This window comes from Etheostoma cragini, chromosome 4 (assembly GCF_013103735.1).
Source record: "Etheostoma cragini isolate CJK2018 chromosome 4, CSU_Ecrag_1.0, whole genome shotgun sequence".
NCBI classification, from domain to species: domain Eukaryota; kingdom Metazoa; phylum Chordata; class Actinopteri; order Perciformes; family Percidae; genus Etheostoma; species Etheostoma cragini.
The window spans coordinates 17,255,576-17,277,963 of NC_048410.1; the positions used below are offsets into that span (position 1 = coordinate 17,255,576).

Consider the following 22,388-nt stretch of genomic DNA (forward strand, 5'->3'; position numbering starts at 1 on the left):
AGGCCATATAAAGTGAAGATTTGTTGAAGACGAGTTAAAGAAAATGATATAATTGTGATGTGTAACCATGTGATCGAGTCATTAGAGTTTTGATTTTTAATGTAGTGTACAAACAATTTATCTTGCATTTAGTACCTGTTTATCATGTCAAGTTAGATACCCCCGCACCTTTTTATTAAACTTACTAACTTTATTACACCACCCATGTCTGCATGAAACTGCTCATTGACTGATGCAAAGTATTTATTATAAACCTTTATTATGACTAAATATATATATATTAATGTATATACAGTATATATATATTTATATATATATATATATATATATATATGTATATTGTTTGGGGGTGGCAGTAGCTCAGTCCATAGGGAGTTGGGTTGGGAACCGGAGGGTCACTGGTTCAATCCCCGTATGGACCCAAAAAGTTGGGAGCGTGGATTGGTGGCTGGAGAGATGCCAGTTCACCTCCTGGGCACTGCCAGGTGCCCTTGAGCAAGGCACCGTACCCCCCCGACCGCTCAGGGCGCTGGTTCAGCTGGCAGCCCACTCACTCTGACATCTCTCCATGTATAGTGCATGTATAGGTCCTGAGCATGTGTGTGTATTTCAGGCCTGTGTGTGAGTACTAACAAAAGTGTGTACACAGAGTGTAGTGCAGTAATTTCCCCATTGGGGACTAATAAACAAATTATTACTTATTATTATTACTTTATGTATATATAGAGTGTAATAAATGCAAATTCATAAATATCCAATTTTAGGTAAGTTCAAAACATTAATAATAAAAAGTTAATAATTACAAAGGTAGTACCACTGTTGATTTTACTGTACAGATAGATAATACAATATCTTATGTGACTGTCACAAAGTAATTTTATGTTCATTTGAGCATTTTGATGACATTCTACTTATTAAATCTCTGTTTGAGCTTCCAGAGGAGTAGTTATTCATCTGGTCCAATGGGCTGCTCCTTCATCATCGTGTACAAACAGCATCATTGCACTGCAAGAGAAGGTAGGTAAGGTTTAACAGCATATTACTGCATATTACAGACATATGACAAATCAGGTTTTTTACTTTTTAATGCAAGAATATGGATTGTTGTGCGATCACACAGAGAATAAGCTATTTACATTGCCCGCTTCACTGAATCAAAGCAGTTTTTTCTATGGACCACAAGTCTGAAATAATTACTATGGGGAAGAAATTATGTTTTGAAAGGTATTTAATTCTATTTCTTTCTTTCTTTTTACAGATACAATGCTCATTGAATGAATGAAAAAAAAAATCTTTTTTGTTTGATAATTTTTTGCAATAAAATGCTTGATCAAAAATACTATGATTTATTTTGGCATTTTGCCTCCACCAGCCAGGAAACATGTTGAGAAAGACAAGGATGGTATGAAACAGGATCATACTGAGGTTAAGTATGTGTTGACTCTGCCCCCATGAAGCCCAATGTCAGCAGACTTTAACTACTTTTTTTGTGAGTTACTTACACATTCCAATTTTTATTATGAAAGGCCCACATATGGGCAACTTAGTTAACCTAGACTGAGCATTAAACATGTCTTGTTGGGACTTCAGAACCCCTGTGCAGATATTAAGACACAAGGTTTTCTTTTCCATCTCTAGACACATAAGTAGTAAACCCTGCCTATCAGTTATAGAACAAGAAAGGTATGAACAAGAAGACATCACTTAGTTTTATCCGGATCAGCCAATGACTTCACTCTGTTAACAAGGCTTTGACTTTTCCAGGTCCCTTTTCCACACAAGTATGTCAGATAGCTTGTGACTGGCACTTGTTTCTGCCACATTTTGACCCTTCAGAAATAAACTAGTCTATTCTCTTCCTGGGCGGCAGCAATGACATGAGTTGGTCTTTAGATAGGTCATGGGGATGCTTAAATGTTGCAAAGGCTAAGACATGGTGGGTTTTGTGAAAAGCAAGCAACAGAGCCAGGGGAATGGGTAAGGAAGACCATGTGCTGGATGTCATGGGCATGTCCAAAGCCCTGATGATCACGGGACAAAACCCCTGGTGCTCTGACATGATAGCATGTCATTGACCACTGTGCAATTCTGTGCAAATAGAAAACTAATGCTCACATGTGTGAGAAGAACATTCTACCTCAGTTATGACAAGCTTTACTTAAATACCTGTATCTATGTGTTAAATGCAAAGACTTTCCTTTGATTTTATAATAATAGTAATCAGTGACGCACATTAAACCTATTCCTTTCTCTATTGTATACTCGACAATAAATTCTGAAGAGCACTGCTGAAGTTACCAGACAATCTTTGTGAGAGAAATAGGCACATATATATTTCATAAATAAAAGCTGTGTAAAGCTGCCAATACTGGTTTTACTGTTTTTTTGTTAAACTGCTATTCTATAATTATAAATTCTGGGTTTGTGTTGGCAGAGCATTTTTAAGTACAACACAGACTGAGATCATTACTCAAGTTTAAAAGGTGTTGGGGCTCTATGACAGACGCTGACAGACCATAAAGATGGGGTAATAAGTGTGAAATTGGCTTTGAAAAGGCTACTCTGATGTGTGTGTTGCTGCTGATGTAAAAGAGAGTCTGCTGGAAAAACTGACATCAGTCGAGTGTGCTTTAGTAAACACAATAAAACCATTTATTTAACCGCTTCACTATGCACCTCAAAGTTCACTCATGGGCACCAATAAATTAAAAGTTAAAGAAGGGGAGGAAATGAAAAAATAGAACATGGAAAGAGTTCTTACCACCGGCATCTGTCCTGCTTTTGCATTGGTTGAGATACCCAAAACCTTGGCAATATCTTCCAGAGGTAGATGGTCTCCCGGTGAATCCTGGATAAAGTGCACTAGGACCTTTTCTCCACCTTTGCAGAGCAAAATATTTTAAGGAGGAATCATTAAGTAAGCAGATTATCACATGAATTTGTTTTGGTTAACTCAGGTTGACACATAAAAGCAGTAATACAACATAGTACAGAGTTAAATTCGTTACAATGGTGATAAATGGATATTGACAACGTGTATATATATATATATATATATATATATATATATATATATATATATATATATATATACACAGCCTGGCCACACAGCCTGGTTTTACTTCAAAGTTTCTATTTAATAACCTTCAACAGTAAGGAACTAAATTGCCTAAATCTGGTCAGACAGGACTGAACGACCTATAGTCTACTTCTTCAAGCTAATTCCTTTCCATAAGAACAAGCTGCCTATACAAGACCATAAAAGAGAGAATCAGCACAGCACACTGCTAGATATTTTTGATTCTTTTCTTAGTTTTCCAAGTGTTGTGCTGTAAATTATTTTGGACTGACTGTGCCTCTCCACTCCACGTTAAAAAAACGTCTTCCCGTATGCCAATTTATTTCCAAGAATTATTAACCCAACAAACTATTGCACATTTGAATAGTTTAATCCTTATACTTGTGTGGATTCAAGAAATAATAAAGCAGGGAAAGTCAGCAGCACTGGAGAGCACTGACGTTGAAGGTGAGTGGTTTGGATGGCTCACTATGAACATCCAACCTCACTACAATGATGTGATGCAGCATTGCCCTCTAGAGGAGAGGCTGCAAGAATGCATTTCTTTGAGCATTTATTAACCTTCATTTAGATGAGCGGACAAACTTCACTCATGATTTACATGCTGACATGCCAGGATTCAAAATTGACTTTCTTCGTCCACCAGCCAAATGGCTACTGAATGTTAAATTTTTACCAGCCCCTCAATAGATAACCATTGTTTTTTTGGGCTGGTTAGTGAAGGAAATCTGCCCGCCGTTTGTATATTCTACCAGCATTTGGCAGCAGTAGATGGTGCTAATTTTTAACCCTGCTGACGTCATGTTTTAAACTGTCACATTTTTCCATTCACTTATACACTTTCAAAAGACAGGACCTTACTAGTCCCCCCTTTGGTTATACTCATTGTACCTTTGGCCACAATGAGCATGCCTCCGCTCTGGAGCAGATCTCCTGAGAAGTTTCCCTGAATGCCTTCAGCACTGGCCTGTAAAACAGCAGAGAAAAAAGGCAGCCAGAAGTCAGTGTGTCAATATGGCTCTCAGCAACTTTTCCCCTGCTTTACCCACTGTGACCAAAGTACATATATACCATAAAGTAATCATACAACCATAAAGCCATATACCTTTGCAGCTGCATCTCGTACTTTCTTCCCCAAAGCAGCAGGAACCATAGATAAGGCTGTGTACCTGAGTGTGAAGAAACAGAGTCTCTTGAATAGAGATCATCACAAGGCAGCCAATCTTTTGCAAAGTTTAGCATGAGCGGTGAAACCTGATATACCATAGACCAAGGACTGTATCTTATTAAGTATCTTAATTCAGTCCAAAACCCAAAGTAATTCAGTTTATGATCATAAAAGAGCTAATCCTCACATTTGAAAAGCTAGTGTTTGCTTGAAATATGACTAAATCAATCAATTGATTATTAAAATAGTTGTAAATGAATTGTTGCAACAACAATACTGAAGTATATAATTAAAGTTAAGACATCTTTGACAAATGAAGGCAATTCACATCAGGGTCAATGCCAACCATGGGTCATGTAAAACAAACTCACCTTTTAAAACCCAAATCCTTGTAGCTTTTCTTTTTTTCATCAACATAAATGGCTACAAGAAAAAGATAATTGATGGTTATTTACAATCCTGCTAAATATCTGTTTGAAGTGAATCCCTTTGTTTTTGGTGGTGACACTGTTCATTGACGTTACCACCATTGGGGAAATTCTTTCGTTTAAAAGAGCAGTGTGTAGCATCTAGGGGGATCTATTGGCAGAAATTGAATACAATATTCATAGTTATGTTTTCATTATTGTATAATCACCTGAAACTAAGAATGGTTGTGTTTTTGTAAGCTTAAAATTAGCATTTTATATTTGCATAGGGAACAACCCAAACACTTGCTCTAGAGAGGGCCTTTCACGTTTTTACGCTGCCTCAAAGGCTTTTTAGGCTCTACTGCACACTTGGAAGGGAGGGGGGAGGGGAGGGGGATTCAGTTAGTTGCAATCTGCAACATCACTGCTAGATGCCACTAAATCCTACACACTGAGCATTTAAGTTACAAGTACAAGCAGAAATATCTCCTTCTAAAAATTGACAATATTCAACCAACTTTGTCTCATAATAATATGGGTAGTATGTGTAAATAAACAATACAGTATTACATTTCCCTCCATCTTACCAGTGCCCAAATCTCCCTACTCACAGGCCTGCTGTCACTACAGACTGTACATCCGCATTCGGACACGAAAAGTTTAGAAGCGGATTGAGAATAAAAGTTAATATCTCTTAACTTTGAACTAAACCCAGATTAAACTGTAAAACCAGACAGGGCTTCCAACTTTGACTTTCAACTTCATTATCGCGAAGGAAAGTTAATCTTCACCAGGCATCAAATCGCATCAAGGACCATGACAAACATAAAATATTGAAAGCCCAACAACAGCAGCAAACAGAACAGTTCCACACCACAAATAAAAACAAGGTACATCTGCCATACTGGACTAGAATCTGAAGACCGAGCAAAAAAAATAAGACATAGCACAACATCTAAAATACTTGTTAGGTGCCGTACAGAAGGAAGTAAAAATTAAAATTGGAAAAAATAAAATAAATGATCAATCCAAGCTTATCAAGCTACCTAACCCATGAGTGCATAACCCAGATATGCATAACCCAGATATACAGAGCAGCAGTTAATGAAGCAAATAAATTAAATTTGAACCTTGTTTGTGTTCTGGGCATTCTGAAACAGTGGCCAGAGGGAAAGGGAACAAACCTTCAAAAGTGGGTGGTTAGGGCAGTTTGTTGAGCATTCAGGTGACACTGTTACAATAAATATCCTTAAAAATATCCTCAATCACCTTATCTTACCTGCCACCTAAAATGTTTTCTGAAACATGTTTGAACATACGAGTTTCTTACCAGCCGTAACTCTTGTCAACAGAGCTCAACAGTGACCATCCACTTATTATTTTTAGATTATGAAATTATTGTTTTTATTTTATTTTGAATGGCTCTGGTTCTGGAAGCAATTTCCATTGATCTCCATTGACGTTTCATTAAATGCTTATCTGAAGACTGGAAAGCCTCGAACAAAGCCAACAAGCTATGAGATGAATTGTGACCATGAAATATTTGGCAACATTTTGAAAACGGCAAGAAAGACAAAGCTACAAGACAGCGTACAAAAACGATCATAGACTTCAATGATAGCGGCTCACAAACATTCATGGCAGCAGTGAGCTCCACCAATTAGAGACGAAGAGGTTGTGGGTAGTGTAGTTTTTGTACAATGACATTGTGAATAAAACATGTTGTTCTTAAAACTAGGTTGATTTCATACAGACTTGTGGTTTCTACAGGGGCAAAAAAATCATTTCACAATCTCGTAGCTTGTGGTCAATCTAATCTTTCATGGTTTAGACTTCATGGCTAATAAGCAAACTCCTTATTGAGAAAATGAATGGGATTTTTACTCCCGGAACTGCACTTTTTGAGCAGTTTAAATGAGTATTACGTCAATCACCAGCGGGAGCGCTTATTGGTCCGGTGTGGCGCTGTGCATTTTGGTAGTTGTAGGTTTTCGACCTTTTGAGTTAAAGGGAATTATTACAGCTTCTTTTCCTTGGTCATGTAGCACCAGTTCAAAAAAATATGTAGCCAATCTACTGCATAGACAGTCTAGTTTCATGAAAAGGCCCTCTTTCCAGTAAGTATAAGTACAGTATTATCAGTTAAATGTATGTATGTGTATAAGTATCAAAAGTAAAAGTATTCATTATGCTGAATGACAGAATATTATATTATTCTGTTTTTTTTACAAACAAATTCATGTAAAAGCACTTTAATGTTGCAGTTTGTCCATGTGGAGCCAATTTTAGATACTTTGTATACTACCGGGTGGATAAGTAGTATAATACTGTGTTACATCATATAAGCATTTCATATTTGTAATGTAAAATGTAGGCTAACTAGTAACTATAAGTGTCAAATAAAACAAGTAAAATATTTTCCTCTGAAATGCCGTGGAGCAGAGGTATGAAGTCGCACAAAGTGAAAATACTCAAGTAAAGTACAAGCAGCCTTCTTGAGTAAATGTACTTACATTCTACCACTGTTCCAATGCAAGAATTAAAGAACTGGCCCAAAACATGTCGTAAAATCTTTGGTCACATTCAACAATGAATGAACAGACAGAAAGAAACTGACCGATTATGGCTATAATGCAAAAATAGTTTTAGTGGAGCAGATTTAAGCCTTGTGTGTCAAGATGTGTGTCCAAGTTAAGCAACACATATTTTTTCTTTGAGTGTCAGTGCAACCTAGTTAGAAAAATGCCCTTGTTTTGTAAATGAGTAAGTACTGCTTACATCCTTTGAAAAACCTTCCTTCTTTAAAGTCCTTCAGCCCCAACTCCTCTGGTCCGACCCCGACCAGCGCTACACCGTTGGCTCTCAGGTCCGGCTCCAGTTTGCTGATCTCTGTTGCCATCCATCGACACACCTGACAGCCAAACCTGCGGAGGAAGAACAAGACCACCGGCTGGTCCTGCCACAGGGACTGGAGCTCTACACTCTGAATGGACAAAGAGGAAAGCTCACAGTGAAATCACAAAACAGGTGACACACAGGTAGCATTTGGGACATGGGTGTAGTTAGAGTTTACTACTTTTTTTTTTAATATATATGTTTTCTGTCAAATTAATGATAGAGAATAGATTATATTAAAACAGCAATATCATGATTCACATTTACACACGTTCCCTTCAGATCATCATTATGTCAAATTTGTGGCCTCATTTGACACCAATTATATTAATGCTGTGAGGTTAATGGCAGGTTTAACACGGCAGGTCTCAGCAGGAAAACACAAGTCTCCAGGGGGAACAAACATTTAAACACAATCCTATCAACCAAATATACATGAAATAAGAGGAAAGCTCAAATGTGTACAGCACCAGTCAAAGTTTCATTTAGCTGCCTAGTCGCCTAACATTAGCTTAGCTAATAGTTTCACGTAGCTACCTCGCCAGTGTCACCGTTCTTCAACAAGTTCTTTCCAATTTGAACAAGGTCGACGTTTGCCATTTTCCACGACTGATTTACGAAGACTGTACCGGCTGAAAAATGTTATAAGAACCGTAGCTTGTAGTGTATAAAGTTATAGTAACTACGTTTGAGTAACGCCCGCACTACAGTTGCAAAACATCTGCATCGTGATATAACCTCTGAGCACTGACGTCCAATCAGATATCGGTTGGTGCTGAAAAGTCAGCCAATTACAGCGCGAAGTGTGTGGAACGGAGGCGGGGCTTCGTAAGGAAAACTGTCAGCACCTGCTTCTCGCAACTAAAATCCACATAAACTGTATTTATTGTAAATAGGCTACGCCAGCTTTTGTTTAGTGGTTTATTTACACCTCGCATTACACGTAAAACATGTTTTAACATGGACCTAAAGTGGTGACATAACGTAGGCTAATCAAGGTGTGGTGCATATGTGAGCTCAAAGTATGCAATTTATTGCCTGGCATTTGTTTCCTTTTAGCTAGTATAGGCCATCTGTCTGTTTTCTATTAACTCCTGAGAAAGAAATCAACCATCTTTCTGGTTTGAGATTAACCTGTTTGTACGGAGGCCCTAAAAAACATATACGTATACAGAATATACTGTAGCCTATAGCCTATATAAAAATCATAATATATATAATATAAAGATATATAATATAATAAAATGTTCTCAACCTGTGTAATGTTAACTTCATTTAATTCCTCTTCTGTCACCTCATACTTATACTCAATTACCTAACCTTTGAAGAAAAAGAATTCAGCCTGCATTAAAACCATGTTTACATATCTGTAAATCATTTTATAAAACGTTGGTCACAAAAACATAAAAGTATGGTTTAGTGAGATTTATGCTAATTCAATAAATCTGTGTTTTAGAGGTTGTTTCCATCCCTTGTGAAAACCAATTCAATTCGATTCAATTTTGTTTATAGCTTCATATCATAACAGGAGTTATGTCTTGACACTTCACAGATATGGTAGGTCTAGACCAAACCCTATAATTTACAAAGACCCAACAATTCCCCCCAAGAGCAAGCAGTGGCAAGGGAAAAGTTCCTTTTTACAGACAAAAACCTCGGACAGAGCCAGACTCTTGGTGGGCAGCCATCTGCCTCTGCCGGTTGGGACACAGAGCCACTCATACAGATGCAGAGAAATAGCATTTATAATAATAATAATAGCAGTTAGTTGCCATGTGACAATTATAGATACAATAAAGATAATGGAACTATAATTATAAATAATAGTAGTAGCAGTGCAGTGCTTGGCAGGGCGTCGAGCAGGACCACAGCAGCAGCTGCAACCACGATTTAAGTGCCACACCAATCCGAGGAAAATTGCAAGGCGAGAACACATAAGGATTCCGGGGGAATAAACTTCCTGGAGCTAAATTATAGTAACAAGCATTACTGGGACATGAATGTACATGGATGGAAAGAGAGACTGCAATCTGCCGCCAACTTCTGGCCAGTGACTGGCCATTTACTTATCGGTCTCGCATACTTATCTGCTCAGAAGGTGAGCCACACCGATTTAAACCATATAAAGATTATAGAATAACAAATTAACAAACAAAGTATTATTTTAAGGTTCCTTTGTTACTGCTGACAATCACATTTTCTATATGGGCACACACCAGTTACACATGCACACCCATGAGTGCATTTACTGCATGTCAAAGCAGGACAAGCACAGGTGTAAAAGATGACATTAAAAACGACAGCACTCTCTTAGGTGAGCTAGTGTTGTTGTGTATGCTGGCTGAGTGGCATTGCTTACTGGGACACTCAATGGATCTGACACCTTGTTAGTAGAATTTGTTGCACCTGTGCTATTCCTGCTATGACAAGTCCAAAAAAAAATACATTTGTCAAAATTTGCCCCACCACTACCCCACCTCTCTATCAATCACTGCCAATCATAGACTTAATCATGCACACCGGTCTTTTTTATATAATAACCTCATTGCCAGAGTCACCAAAAACACTAACTTGAAAATAATGAGACAGGAACTTGTAAATTGTCTATCCGTTATTATCTTGTACTGAGAATTGTATTGCTACAGTGTTACATTACAGTCACCACAGGGATGATTTCATCTCACAGTTTATCGCTTTGGCAAAATGAATGACTATTTAACTTTGTCAAACTACATGACAAGTATTATGAACATTAGGTCAGTTTATCACACACTGTACCTAAAGTTATTTATAATTGTTTTGGCAAAAAATGTACTGAGTGAGCCTTGCAAATCAAAATAGTTTGCATTCACTTGCTAGTGAATCCTATTACTCTGAAATGTAATCATACATGTTCATTGTGTAAATCCTTACGTGCAAAATAGAGCAACCAACAATTACAATAAGCTGCCACACATACATAAGATGAATAATAGTTGTGTGGTTGGTTGTAAAAGTTGTCAGACAGATAGACCAAGGCTACAGGGAACAATTTAAATTCCGCACAATTTATGGAACCAAATGCAAACAGGTGACAGGTGAGGATATCACAGCAGAGTGCAGTGGCAGAGTGGCCAGACAGAGAGGAGAGATTGGATGACGCATGAGGTTGAAACGTTTACAGCATATTTTGTTTTTTCTTGCACACATTGTACAGTTCCTCATTTTTACTGTTGTATATCTTTTTCTGTACAAGCTTTCTTTATGTATTGGCAGGTGTGCACATACAATGAGAAATAAAGGTTGAAAGTATGGTGTGAGCCATGGCTTACATCAATACAATATCAATACATATATAATGTTAACAAATGGACAATATTAAATAGAGTACACGGATGAGATTTATTTGCATTTTGACTGTCTTGGTTGCAATGACAAAGTAACATTTATTCATTGAGGGATTTTACAACTGAAGCTCAAGTTAACTACTTTACAGTGATTGAGTTTGCAGATCACATGCAATGATGTGCTTAATGTTCATGTTGTGAGAAGTGTACTTAGAGTTTTGACAATAGTAAGTTTGTTGTAGTAAATATGCCAAATTGATTGAGAAAAAAACGTATTTAAGTCAGAATGTATTTAACTGCTCTTGCATTGGCTTGCACTTTTTGTGAAAAAAACCGCAAGACATATTGGCACACTATGCGTATAAGAGAGAAATGCGTGCGCAATTTGCATACTTGTAAGTTTAAAAATAGAAAAAGAAAATTCTATTAATTTAAACTTTTCTCTTTTCCCCTATATATATGTAGCTAGATATAAAATAATAAAACTTATTTTACTCTTTTTGACAATTTAATATTGTGCAAACCTCGTGAATTTAAAATAAAGTTGTGGGGTTTGAACGACAATGTTTAGCTACACAACTTGACTTTGTAGCAATGACAAACCGAAGGTTAAACAACTGAGGACCCTCTAATATTAGGCTATATTGCCTGATTTGATTAGGGAGGTGGAAGCATTTCCACCAATAAGCCTAGTGCCTAGTATATGTGTCTGCGAGTAAAGGGTAGATAGATAGATGTGGGGGGTTTTCAGCGGGGATTGTCCCCGGTGCTGATGTTGCAGGGAGTGTTGTGACGTCAAGGGTGAGACCGGGAGGAAGAGGAGAAGGGGGAGAGGAGAAGAGGGGGCAGGAGAAGGGACGGAGGAGAGTGCGGGGGGATGACTGCATGAAAAGGAAAAACAAAAAAAAACAAAACAACAATCATGACTCCTGTAATTCATCCTACGTCTTTTTATAGCCTAAATCATAATGGTTGGTCTGCACACAGCATGCCGCAATAAATGACGAGCATCCCCGATAAGGTAATTATCATCTTTCACGTTTGAATTTGCACGCCTGCTTCATCTTCTAACACAGTTAAGTCGATTGTGTGGTCTACACCTTAAGAAACAAATGAAAAGTCGAGGGATAATATCGAAGATCATTACAAAAAAGACAAACATATAGCATAGGGATGTATAAAAGCATCGATCTGTACGTGGCTACATATAGGATGGGTCAAATGTTTAGTGTAGGCTAAGCGATCATGACATGTTGTCTTTGTAACTTGTCGTGAAAGCCGTCATTATAACATCCATTGGCTCCATTGTTTCCGATTTGAGCTTCCTCCATGAAATATTAAAATGGAAACAGGCTTCATGAGAGCCGTGCCGCATACACTGCTGTAGTCAGCCACGCGAGCACATGGGCTTTGCGCACATCACTAACATGCGCATTGGTTGCATTGCGTCGTGCCCATCTTTGCTGTGCCTCCGCTGTTGTCTGCTGACGACTGCAGTGTCCTCTTGGTAACACTAAATAACCATTAGCTGCACTAAGTTACTCACATGACTACTATGCTACTGTGATGATCTTGAATGACCTCTAATATGAAAAATCAACCCAGGTTTTGCAAAGTTTGAACTTGGCAATGTTTATCACCCTTTTACATGCTGCAGTTTAACCTGGCTTGAGAGAGATGTCATCTCCGGGAATGGGCACCCCCAGTGACCCCCTTTTGGCCAGTCCAGGAGGAAGGTTATCTACAGCTCAGGAAGGTCTCTGGAGGAGCTCACTCCCCAAAACCACCAGCTTCCCTACGTCCACCACTCGGCACCTCAGTCACCGGGCCAACAACTTCCAAAGACAGCCAAAGCGCCGGAAGCTGATAAGACCTTCACCACCGCCGCCACCCAACACACCCTGTCCTCTGGACCAGCTGGACCTCAGTGAGCTTCCCCCAAGGCGTACCTTCCAAGAGCTGCTATTCAATGGCTGCATCCTGTTTGGTATTGAATTTAGCTATGCCATGGAAACAGCTTATGTGACTCCTGTGCTTCTACAGATGGGCTTGCCTGATCAATTCTACAGCTTGGTGTGGTTTATTAGCCCCATACTGGGTAAGTAAACATCAAGGCAAGATGATCACCTGGCGGACAGGATGATACATTATCAAGTTATTTTGAGTAGCAATCATTTTGTGAAGCACTTAAGGCTCTTAACTCCATCCTCTGTCTTTGACTTGAAGGATTCCTCGTTCAGCCACTCCTCGGAGCGTGGAGTGATCGTTGTACATCCCGGTTTGGACGAAGAAGACCCTTTATATTTGCCTTGGCTGTAGGTAAGAAATGTAGTATTGTGCTTAGTAAGGAAATACTAAATAGGTGTGTATTATATGTATTAAGTAGGCTATGTGGGGACTTAATGATCCTTAATGAGATGAATAGTTAAAACGGAAGCAACAGAGGCTAAGCTATACTGCCTTTTTTTCCATACTATTAAGCAAAAACACTGGATAGGCCTAATACGCTTTCCAATAATGCAACTAAATGCTGATTTTTTTAGGACCTTTCAGGCCTGGTAAATGCTGCTGTCTCCCAAACTCCACGGCTCAGTTGTAAACAGGTTTACCATTTACAACCGTTTTCAGTCTCCAAGCCCAGACTCTGATTCCTAAAGTTGTTAATGTCACTTAAAGGTCCCATGGCAGCCTACCTATGGTCCCCCAGTGGCTAGACATGGCGATGGGTGGAAACCGAGCCCTGGGTATCCTGCTTTGCCTTTGAAAAAATGAAATCTCTGATGGGCCGAGCTAGAATCTTGCCCCTACTAATGTCTGTATAAAAGCACACAAAGAGCACCAGGTTATGGGACCTTTAATTATTGTTCTCTGACTTTACAAAGCTCCTCACCAGCCACAGAAGATATTATACAACTGCTTGACCGACTTTGCACTACTCTCCATGCCTAGTAAATGGACCAAAATCAATGGACATCCATTTTTATGATGTATACATCAATGATGTCTGTTGAACTCTTTTTCTCTCCTTTATAGGGGCTCTGTTCGGTCTAACCCTGGTACTGAACGGGCGGGACATCGGAGGTGCACTGGCTGACACTGCATCAAATCACAAATGGGGAATTGTCCTGACGGTGTGCGGTGTGGTTTTGATGGACTTCAGTGCTGATTCAGCTGACAACCCAAGCCATGCATACATGATGGATGTGTGCAGCCCAGAGGACCAGGACCGGGGCCTGAACATCCATGCACTACTGGCAGGTAAGAAAACAATAAACACAGTCACAAAAATGGGGTTACTTTATTATTATTATTATAGACTGTATAGCTAGCTATATAGCTTTAGCTTATATCCTTCAAAGATAATTTAGAGCAAATATACCTTAAAATAAACTTTAAGCTTTTACAAGTCAATGCAAAAGGTAATTAATTGGATTCTTAATCTTGCTCTACAGGACTAGGCGGTGGATTTGGTTACATTGTGGGTGGCATCAACTGGGACCAGACCCAATTTGGAAGGTCAATGGGAGGTCAACTGCGGGTCATATACATGTTCACAAGTATCACTTTGGTGTTCGCGACAGCCATGACTCTGATGAGTATCCCCGAACGGCCCCTACCAAAGAACAAAATCTCCAGCAAAGCACATCTAAAAAGTCCCAGCCTCCCTCTTCCTCTCTCCCCCCCGGTTGCGCAAGGATCATCTTTGGGACTGGATGAGGAAGATGAGGAAGGTTCTTACAGCAATTACTCAAAGTCTCACCCATATTCCGACCCTCTGGCCCATTCTTGCAGTGCCAATGCACGCCTCTGTGCTGGCCTCACTAGCCCCATATCACCCTTGAGCCCCCTCACTCCCAAATATGGCAGCTTTATTAGTAGGGACAGCTCGCTCACCGGCATCAATGACTTTGCGTCTTCATTAGGAACTTCCTATATAGACAGTGTGCTCATAAATTGCTACACAGGCCAGCACACACCACAAGCCCTGGCCTCTAGTTCCATCACTGCGCCCCTTCCTCCAGGGGACTCCCCTCCTCCGGAGAAGAGCACACAGGGAGCAGGAAGCCATGCTGCAGGACAGACCCAGGCTGATGTGGTGTCTCATCCAGCTGGGGTAACTCAGGATCCAGAAGCGCCACAGCCTGAGGGAGATGCACAATCTCAGGTCACAGCTGGGGCTCAGCTTGGTGCTGGCTCACATCGGGGCTCTTCTGCTGGTATCCTGAAGCGACCCCAGAGCCTTGCACTAATGGAGGAGCCCATGGCAACCCAGATTGTTGAGCTGGAGAATGGACGCAGGAGAACAGTGACCTTCAGCCAGCAGGTCGGGACATATATTTAGAAAATGACAAAAGCTATTTAGCCATAAGCCACCACAGCATTTTTTAAACACAGTGTTGTCTTTTTTCTCTGATGAAGGTTGCAAACATTTTGCTGAATGGGGTGCGCTATGAAAGTGATCTGAGTGAGAATGTGGAGACGGGAGAATCGCAGATGTCAATGAAGCTGCTGTGTATAGCCATCTACAGGATGCCTCCCTCTCTGCGGAGTTTGTGCACTAATCATTTCCTGGGTGAGAATTATCACTATTTAAATTGTATCACACCTAAAACCCTACAACACTGTAAACATGGTTTTGTAGTTAATATGAACTTAGTTGATACTTATTTTTACTTATCATATTGTTCTCTCTAGGCTGGCTGTCCTTTGAAGGCATGCTGCTCTTCTACACTGACTTCATGGGGGAGTTTGTGTTTGAAGGAGACCCAAAGGCCCCCCATGACTCTGAGGCTTACCAACGGTACAATGCTGGTGTTAGCATGGGCTGCTGGGGAATGTGCATCTATGCATTCAGTGCTGCTTTCTACTCAGGTAAGCTACACTCCTAATAACAATATATATTGGATGTAAGTGCAGCTCTGGTCAGGGAAGAGTATTTTTTGTCAACCAGGATTGTCTCGTTCTTTCCTTGGTAAGATTTACACATGTGCCTTCCGTTTATCTCCGGGTTTCTTCTTCAACTTTCAGCCATATTGGAGAAACTGGAGGAGCGTTTCTCTCTTCGCACTCTATATTTTTTTGCCTACCTGGCATTCGGTTTGGGCACGGGCCTGGCCACACTATCCACCAACCTCTACGTGGTACTTTCTCTCTGTGTCACCTATGGGGTGCTCTTCTCTTCTCTATGCACACTGCCTTACTCTCTGCTGTGTGAATACTACCAGAGCCCTCAGGTCAGTATCTAGATATGTAACGTATATCATTTGCAGTTTCTTTATGGGTTTTTACCAGGACCAACTCAGAGGAATAGTTATTAAAATTATGGGAAATAAGCTCTCAGCAAAAAAAGTGAATATGCACATGTCCCAAAAATGTTTTATTGCTCTGAACGATTTGATTTGTGGTGCACTACATAGATTGATCATATACCTAAAGTGTTTGCATATGTTCTTCAGTTTTGTGGCTCGTCGGAGGAAGGGACCAGACGTGGAATGGGGGTGGACATCTCTCTGCTCAGCTGCCAGTATTTCCTGGCTCAGATCCTGGTCTCTGTGGCGATGGGACCTCTGACCTCACTGGTGGGTGGCGCCCAGGGAGTGATGTACTTTGCAAGCCTGATGTCATTCGTGGGCTGCCTGTACTCCTCTCTCTGCATGGTGTACCAGCTGCCCCCCCCTGAGGGTGAGCCCCCCGATAGCGAGACCCAGCCACTATTGGTGCACATTTAGAAAATCCTCTAAATTTACTTTACCTCACACACACTCAACAGACACACGCACTCGCACAGTTGTTTTGTGTTGGAGTGTGTTGAGCTTCACAGCACTGATAGGACGAACACATCCTGTCGCACACTGTACAATTCCACTTATTGTTTCACAATAATCAGCACTACTCTTCTCAGAGCTAGACAGACAGACAGATAGACATTGGCCACTGCTCTAAAATGTGTATACATGAATAGTGTGTTTATACAGTGTGTGTCCATGCATTTTCTCCTAATACAAACAAATGTCACCTTTTTGAATGCAGTGTGTGTGTGTGTGTGTGTGTGTGTGTGTGTGTGTGTGTGTGTGTGTGTGTTAGTGACCATTTTGAGGCTGGATAAGCCTAAACTGGTCTTCTGATTATTTGCTGTAAAATCTTGCATCATCTTTTTTTCATCTTGTTGGTGTTTAGTATAGAAATGTTGATCAGTAGATACAGGATAACCACAGCTGTCGTCGTTTTTCTTCCTTTTATCAGTTGCCCAACGTCTGCATGAGCTGCAATGCAATCTCTCAAAGCCTTGTGTTAATGTTTTTTTTTGGTAATACGGCCAAGGTAATGTCTACCTGCCTGTTTCTCTGAGTTAGCATATTAGCATCACAGCTTAGGCAGGATTTCTCTGACTAAATGAATGTGCTGTCAGTGTCCACTCACAGTTAATGCTCCGTTATTAATTCAAGAGGGCTTCAATTTGGCAAACGCATACAATAGTCACTTGAAACTGAAACATGCTTAATCACCGTTACAGTCTTGAAGGGCTTCACATTGTTCACGTTTTAACAGCAAATAATAATAAAAAAAACTTTCCACACAATTCTGTCAAAATAAGACTTACTAGTGTGCTATCCCCAAATTTGACACTTTGGTGCTGGGTGACTCTTAATCAAGTCCCAAGTATGAGTCTAATGCCAATTAAGTACTTAATGAGCATGGAGTTCTGACTAATAGGACGACACACATACACACGCTCGTAAGGAAACTTTCAAAAACAGAGAAATGTGTGCTGGTTGCAAATTCTGATGGGCCCTCACTAAGCCATGGCACAGCCGTGAGCTGTCACCCTACTCCTGGCCATGCCATTGTAATAATGACAGTGATTCTTGTCATTATCAGGAAGAGGAGAAGTTGAAACTGGGGTGTGATACAGCATTCAGTCGGAAACCGAACAAAACAGAAGAACAGCAAAAAAGGAGAAGACTCGTGAACTATGGGTAACACTGAAGGTGGACAACGTTGAAAGAAAAGACTTGGTTCATAGAGTCAGCAGCAAGTGCTTATGGCCACATTAGGGTGCATGCTTAAGGTAGTATGCTTCTGCTCCACCACGCTCGGCCCGCCAACTTTGTTTGATACTTCCTCACAGGAAGTATCAAAACTTAATTATTTTTTCCATTCTAAAAAGCCATCTTTATCAGCAAAATGGTACTATAATTTTTTTTTTTACATCTGTTGTGCCATGACAAACAGTATGATTTGTCTGTTCAACCTCAACACAAGTACCGAGCCTGACTTCAGCGCTTTGAGAAAAGGTTAACTTTAGTATATAACCTGTTTCCAGCCTACCATTGTGATGGCTTCTTTGACTGGCTCCAACAGTAAATACACCAATTTATTGTGCCAGTCATGATGACTGCCTCAGCAAAATGTCAATAATTGACTACTCTTTAAGCATCCTGGACTGAGTGGATGGATGGATCATGCTGTTGCAGCTTGCTTAAAAAAAAAGCTGTTATATGGTACCACCTATTGCTCAAGATTAGCAGTGTTACTGTTAAGCTACTTTTATTCAGGGTTCAGTTTAAACTAAAATGATCATTTTGCCATTTTGGAGTCCTGTGTCAATTATTGTTTGTCATTGATAACCATTGTGGTCTATACCGTTAATCATTCCAGCTGACTTCAGAAATAATGATCTGCAATCTTAACGTACACCACACGGGGGAGACACAAGACAACAATTCCTTGATTCTGTGCTTGCTTTTCCCTCACCAATTGAATTAAATTACTCCTGTTCTTTCCTGCATCCAAGCCAGCCATTTTCCAGGTTATGAAAAACTGGGTCAAGTGACATCTATTTATAAAGCTATGGTTTTAAGAAGCACTAATGATCAGGTTAACATACACACACAAAAACATACTTAAGTAAAAAGACAATTTATTTGTTAATCAGAATATACAAAGCAGTGGCTGAACTAACCGAATGTCATTCTGGTTCTGAAAAAGGTATTCTTTGACACAAAACTGGGCTATCAAGCCACAACATAAAACTCATTGAAAATGTAAGAAAAACAAAGTATAAATGGTACAAACTTGCGTGGAATGCATACAGAACAAATGACCAAAGCTTTAAGATTTAAGAGGGGTTAATTTAAATTGCAAAATCTTTCTTCCATAAAACATGGTCAAGATATTGTATCATGGAGGCACAAGACAGAGCCCCTTTATTTATTTGCACCATCTGTTATTTTAACAGGGCAGCCAAGCCAAGGATTAACTAGCAGCTCAACACAAAAAATTATGCCTCAACTAATAATGCTAATAACTGTTCATTAGCCCCTGCTTAAAACTTATCTTTGGTCCTTTAAGTGAATCTGAGGTCAACATGAGCCTTGGAGGTGAGCAGCTGCCTATATGTATGAATCTTCTGGTCAGCACTGACATAGAGATTGTGCTTCTAACATACCGATATAAAACCTCAAGAAATGAAAAAAACTGATCTCATGGTTTGGCCCAATTTGTACAAGTAGAAAAAAAAGCTAATTTTAAAGACCAATAAATAACATTTCATTAAAAAAAAAAAGGATGCAGGGCCACTATGTTTCAGGACTCCAGTGCAATGTGATAACATGGGCGCAAACTAAAAGATATTTCTCAAAAAAAAGGTACAGAAAGCACAAGCTCTACAACAGGATGTTAAGGCTGGTAAGAGTGCTGCAAACAAGTAGCAGGGCAGAGACCTAAGCCTTCACTTCTTCCTCTTTTGAATCTCCATTTTCCTCTTTTTTCTGCTTTTTTGTCTCCACCTTTTCCTAAGAAAAAAAAGGGAGAATATTTCATGCATTAGCAAAAGACTGAAGTTTACTGGATCAACACAATAAAAAGGCTTGATTACATTTGTATTTTTCAGCCTTGTGACAACCTACCTCCTCCTCTTCAGCTGCACGCTTTGCAGGCTGTGCGTCAGTCTCCTCAGCAGGGGGCGCCTCCTCTGCTTCCCCTGTAGGCACAGTTTGTCACACTTCAGAAAATATATACATTTTCCTTTGAGTGTAATTAAGACAAGATTCATGGAAAAAAATGATTATCGAAATGGAATTTCGACCTCAAGGTGGCAGGTGACAGCATTCATGAGGAAAATCAGAAGCAACCAAGGGAGAAATAGTATATTTTTCTAAACACTGTAGCTAAAGACTTTTTTTCATGAAAACAGTAATACAGCTTTATATGAACATACCATCTCCATTCTTGTGTTTCTCCTCTCCGTTTTTTCCCACTTTGTCACTGTGATCAGCACCATTCTGAATGAAGAGAGGGCAATGTCAGTCCAGTAACGTCATAAGTCATGATTGGGCTTTCATTATGTGAGCAATGCTGCAGAGAGAAACAAATCAAAAAATGAAATCCCAAGAATATTTTAACAATCCTCCCAGAGTAGAGAGATGTAGAGACTCCTGTGGAGACACTTAAAAAGGCACGTGTGTTGAGCTAATCTATCAAACTAGACTAGACACCAAAGGACGTGCAAAGGCTTGCTAGCTAACATCTGTGCCATTTCACAACACACACAAAGCACTGTGTGGAGAGCAGCTGAGCAGCTGAACAGGAGGGGGAGGCGGGTGCAGCGACACCTGCATGATGAGGGGTGCTAAGACAAAAGGCCATGAGGCTGGTCCTCTTCTCCAACTCACTGTGCCATTGGCAGGTGCGTCCCCGTTGTCGGTCTTCTCCTCCTCCTCCTCCTCCTTTTGCTTCACTTCTACTTCTTTCTTCTCTTTCAGCTCCTACAAAATAAAAGCATGTGTCTTGATCAATGTGACGGTTCAGCAAAGAGTTTAATCTAAAGTACCACACGTTCTTCAAACGTCTGCTTTTAATTAAAATAAAGCTCGTTTTGCATATTTGGCATACAGTCTAAATTAAGGAAGACTATCTATATTAGACAGAGGCAATGTTGGACGTTTTCAGCCCAACTCGTAATGTAACGTTAGCGTTAATGTAACGTTATCGTGGCTTCCCGCCCAGGAGCAGCTCCGCTTCACCAGCTCCTTTCTAACGTTATCGCTTTGTCTACAAGGCATTTTAGCTAGCTAACCACATCACATACGTTTGAATTTCCAGACAATATATTTAGCTAGCTCTCGACGCAGATAATTACAAATAAGTCACCTTGTCGGTGTATGGTTGTCGACAAGTGGCATTTCAATATAACGTTAAGTCATTTAAGTAAGGTTATGACACTTTCCCCAATTAACGTTAACGTGACGTTTTAACTCAACATTAAGTACCGTTACTGCAGTCACCAAAGGTTGTTTCACCCGAGCTAGCAACACCAATTGTTAACACAAAATAACTTTAAAAAGTTCTAAAAGCTTTTAACACGACAGTTCAACCGAGAAAAAGACAATAAAACTGAATGAAACGCACCTTGGCTGTAACCTCTGCAGTTGCGGTAGTGTCAACAGCTGTATCGGCCATGGCTAATTTTGTAAATTAATTTAGCTAGATAATAATATTCCTGTTTAGAAAAATATGTTTTATTTCTTGGCTCTTTGCCTTCGTGTGGATAGTCGTCCAAAGGCGCTGAGAGAGAAATGGTGTCTGCTTGTCTCCGCTTTTCTGTCGAGTTTGTTGAAAATCCACTCTCGTTGGATACAACGGGTCGATCCCGCACACGATTGGACAATGTCGACCACCAGAGAATTTGATTAGAGGGTTATCCTGTCAATTATGACAAGATGTCCCGCCTACTAGCTATCTTATCGTTGATAGGTCAATGGTTTTAAAGCACTGCACTAATGGTACCAGACTTCTTTTTTCAACTCATCAGTTTGCGTTTGATTTGTGTACCTATTTTTGAACAATGGAGGTAAGTGGTCCGTTGTTAAAGTTATAATAATCCACGAGAGTCTACATGACGGCTGAATATTGTATTAAGTGGACGGAGTGGAAAAGTTTCGAAACATATGCCCGCGGACATCTTTTGTCTTAGCGCTCTTTCTCTGTAGAGATGGGGTATCCAATTGCATGCAAAAAATGAATAATGTGCCTTGAAAACATTGCAGCCACTCCTCCTTTGTATATGTAACCCTTGTAACGAAATGTGTTACTGGTTAGGTGTGCTTACACTTTCACTATTTAAAGAACCTGGTAAATAGAGTCAAATCATTAATAGTGCTCATTAGATACACAAAGCATAATTAAGCAATACATTATTCTATTACAAAACTATGCCCTAAACATGCAACACAGACTACCTGCCTAGCCTGAGAGCTATAGCCTAGGCCACACTTTACAAATGGAAATGTATTGTAATTTCCCCTTGCGGGAGTAATAAAGTATACATTATTATTTAAATATTAAACTTGGCAATAAATAATTGTTTGATATCAATGTACACAAATTGATACATGACAATTATGCACATGAAATTGACCTCTAAAATATTTCTATAGTCATTGAAGTCAGTTGGAATCTGTTAGTAAATCGAGTTGCTTGTTTCAGGCATAATTTGATACAAAGAAAAG

The 22,388-nt window shown here is 39.8% G+C and overlaps 3 protein-coding genes across 6 annotated transcripts; 1 reads left to right on the top strand and 2 right to left on the bottom strand.

Moving 5' to 3' along the window:
• Positions 1-858: 858 nt before the first annotated feature.
• On the bottom strand, positions 859-8,335 carry prxl2b (peroxiredoxin like 2B). The gene is made up of 7 exons (XM_034869116.1): positions 8,090-8,335; positions 7,436-7,640; positions 4,619-4,670; positions 4,185-4,248; positions 3,971-4,046; positions 2,762-2,880; positions 859-1,005 (listed from the first exon to the last, which is right to left on the bottom strand). Exons 1-7 carry the CDS (start codon positions 8,150-8,152, stop codon positions 979-981), a joined length of 606 nt encoding a protein of 201 aa, XP_034725007.1. The 5' UTR covers positions 8,153-8,335; the 3' UTR covers positions 859-978.
• A 3,350-nt stretch (positions 8,336-11,685) lies between these two features.
• On the top strand, positions 11,686-19,356 carry slc45a1 (solute carrier family 45 member 1). 2 transcript variants are annotated; one of them, XM_034869081.1, is made up of 10 exons: positions 11,686-11,899; positions 12,536-12,976; positions 13,105-13,197; positions 13,912-14,136; positions 14,331-15,202; positions 15,298-15,451; positions 15,574-15,750; positions 15,907-16,112; positions 16,335-16,560; positions 17,758-19,356. In XM_034869081.1, exons 2-10 carry the CDS (start codon positions 12,556-12,558, stop codon positions 17,784-17,786), a joined length of 2,403 nt encoding a protein of 800 aa, XP_034724972.1. In that variant the 5' UTR covers positions 11,686-11,899; positions 12,536-12,555; the 3' UTR covers positions 17,787-19,356. The 2 variants fall into 2 exon arrangements, with proteins under 2 accessions (XP_034724972.1, XP_034724971.1); XM_034869080.1 differs by having other exon boundaries at positions 16,335-19,356.
• On the bottom strand, positions 18,783-21,550 carry si:ch211-222l21.1 (prothymosin alpha). Of its 3 annotated transcripts, none has more exons than XM_034869123.1 (5): positions 21,289-21,550; positions 20,553-20,645; positions 20,099-20,162; positions 19,789-19,861; positions 18,783-19,677 (listed from the first exon to the last, which is right to left on the bottom strand). In XM_034869123.1, the coding sequence occupies exons 1-5, from the start codon at positions 21,337-21,339 to the stop codon at positions 19,674-19,676; spliced, it is 285 nt and encodes a 94-aa protein (XP_034725014.1). In that variant the 5' UTR covers positions 21,340-21,550; the 3' UTR covers positions 18,783-19,673. The 3 variants fall into 3 exon arrangements, with proteins under 3 accessions (XP_034725014.1, XP_034725012.1, XP_034725013.1); XM_034869121.1 differs by having other exon boundaries at positions 18,783-19,673; positions 19,788-19,861; XM_034869122.1 differs by having other exon boundaries at positions 18,783-19,673; positions 19,788-19,861; positions 20,553-20,636; positions 21,289-21,527.
• Positions 21,551-22,388: the final 838 nt, after the last annotated feature.

Coding starts and splice junctions, on each gene's coding strand:
- prxl2b (XM_034869116.1), bottom strand. CDS start 8,152: ATGGCAAACGTCGACCTTGTTCAAATTGGAAAGAACTTGTTGAAGAAC. Junction 4,671..7,435: donor AGGAAGGTTTTTCAAAGGAT/GTAAGCAGTACT, acceptor TTTTTCTTGTAG/CCATTTATGTTGATGAAAAA. Junction 2,881..3,970: donor CATGCTCATTGTGGCCAAAG/GTACAATGAGTA, acceptor TGCTCTGCAAAG/GTGGAGAAAAGGTCCTAGTG.
- slc45a1 (XM_034869080.1), top strand. CDS start 12,556: ATGTCATCTCCGGGAATGGGCACCCCCAGTGACCCCCTTTTGGCCAGT. Junction 13,198..13,911: donor TATATTTGCCTTGGCTGTAG/GTAAGAAATGTA, acceptor TCTCCTTTATAG/GGGCTCTGTTCGGTCTAACC. Junction 15,452..15,573: donor GTGCACTAATCATTTCCTGG/GTGAGAATTATC, acceptor TGTTCTCTCTAG/GCTGGCTGTCCTTTGAAGGC.
- si:ch211-222l21.1 (XM_034869121.1), bottom strand. CDS start 21,339: ATGGCCGATACAGCTGTTGACACTACCGCAACTGCAGAGGTTACAGCC. Junction 19,862..20,098: donor GAAACACAAGAATGGAGATG/GTATGTTCATAT, acceptor CTGTGCCTACAG/GGGAAGCAGAGGAGGCGCCC. Junction 19,674..19,787: donor GTGCAGCTGAAGAGGAGGAG/GTAGGTTGTCAC, acceptor TTTTTTTCTTAG/GAAAAGGTGGAGACAAAAAA.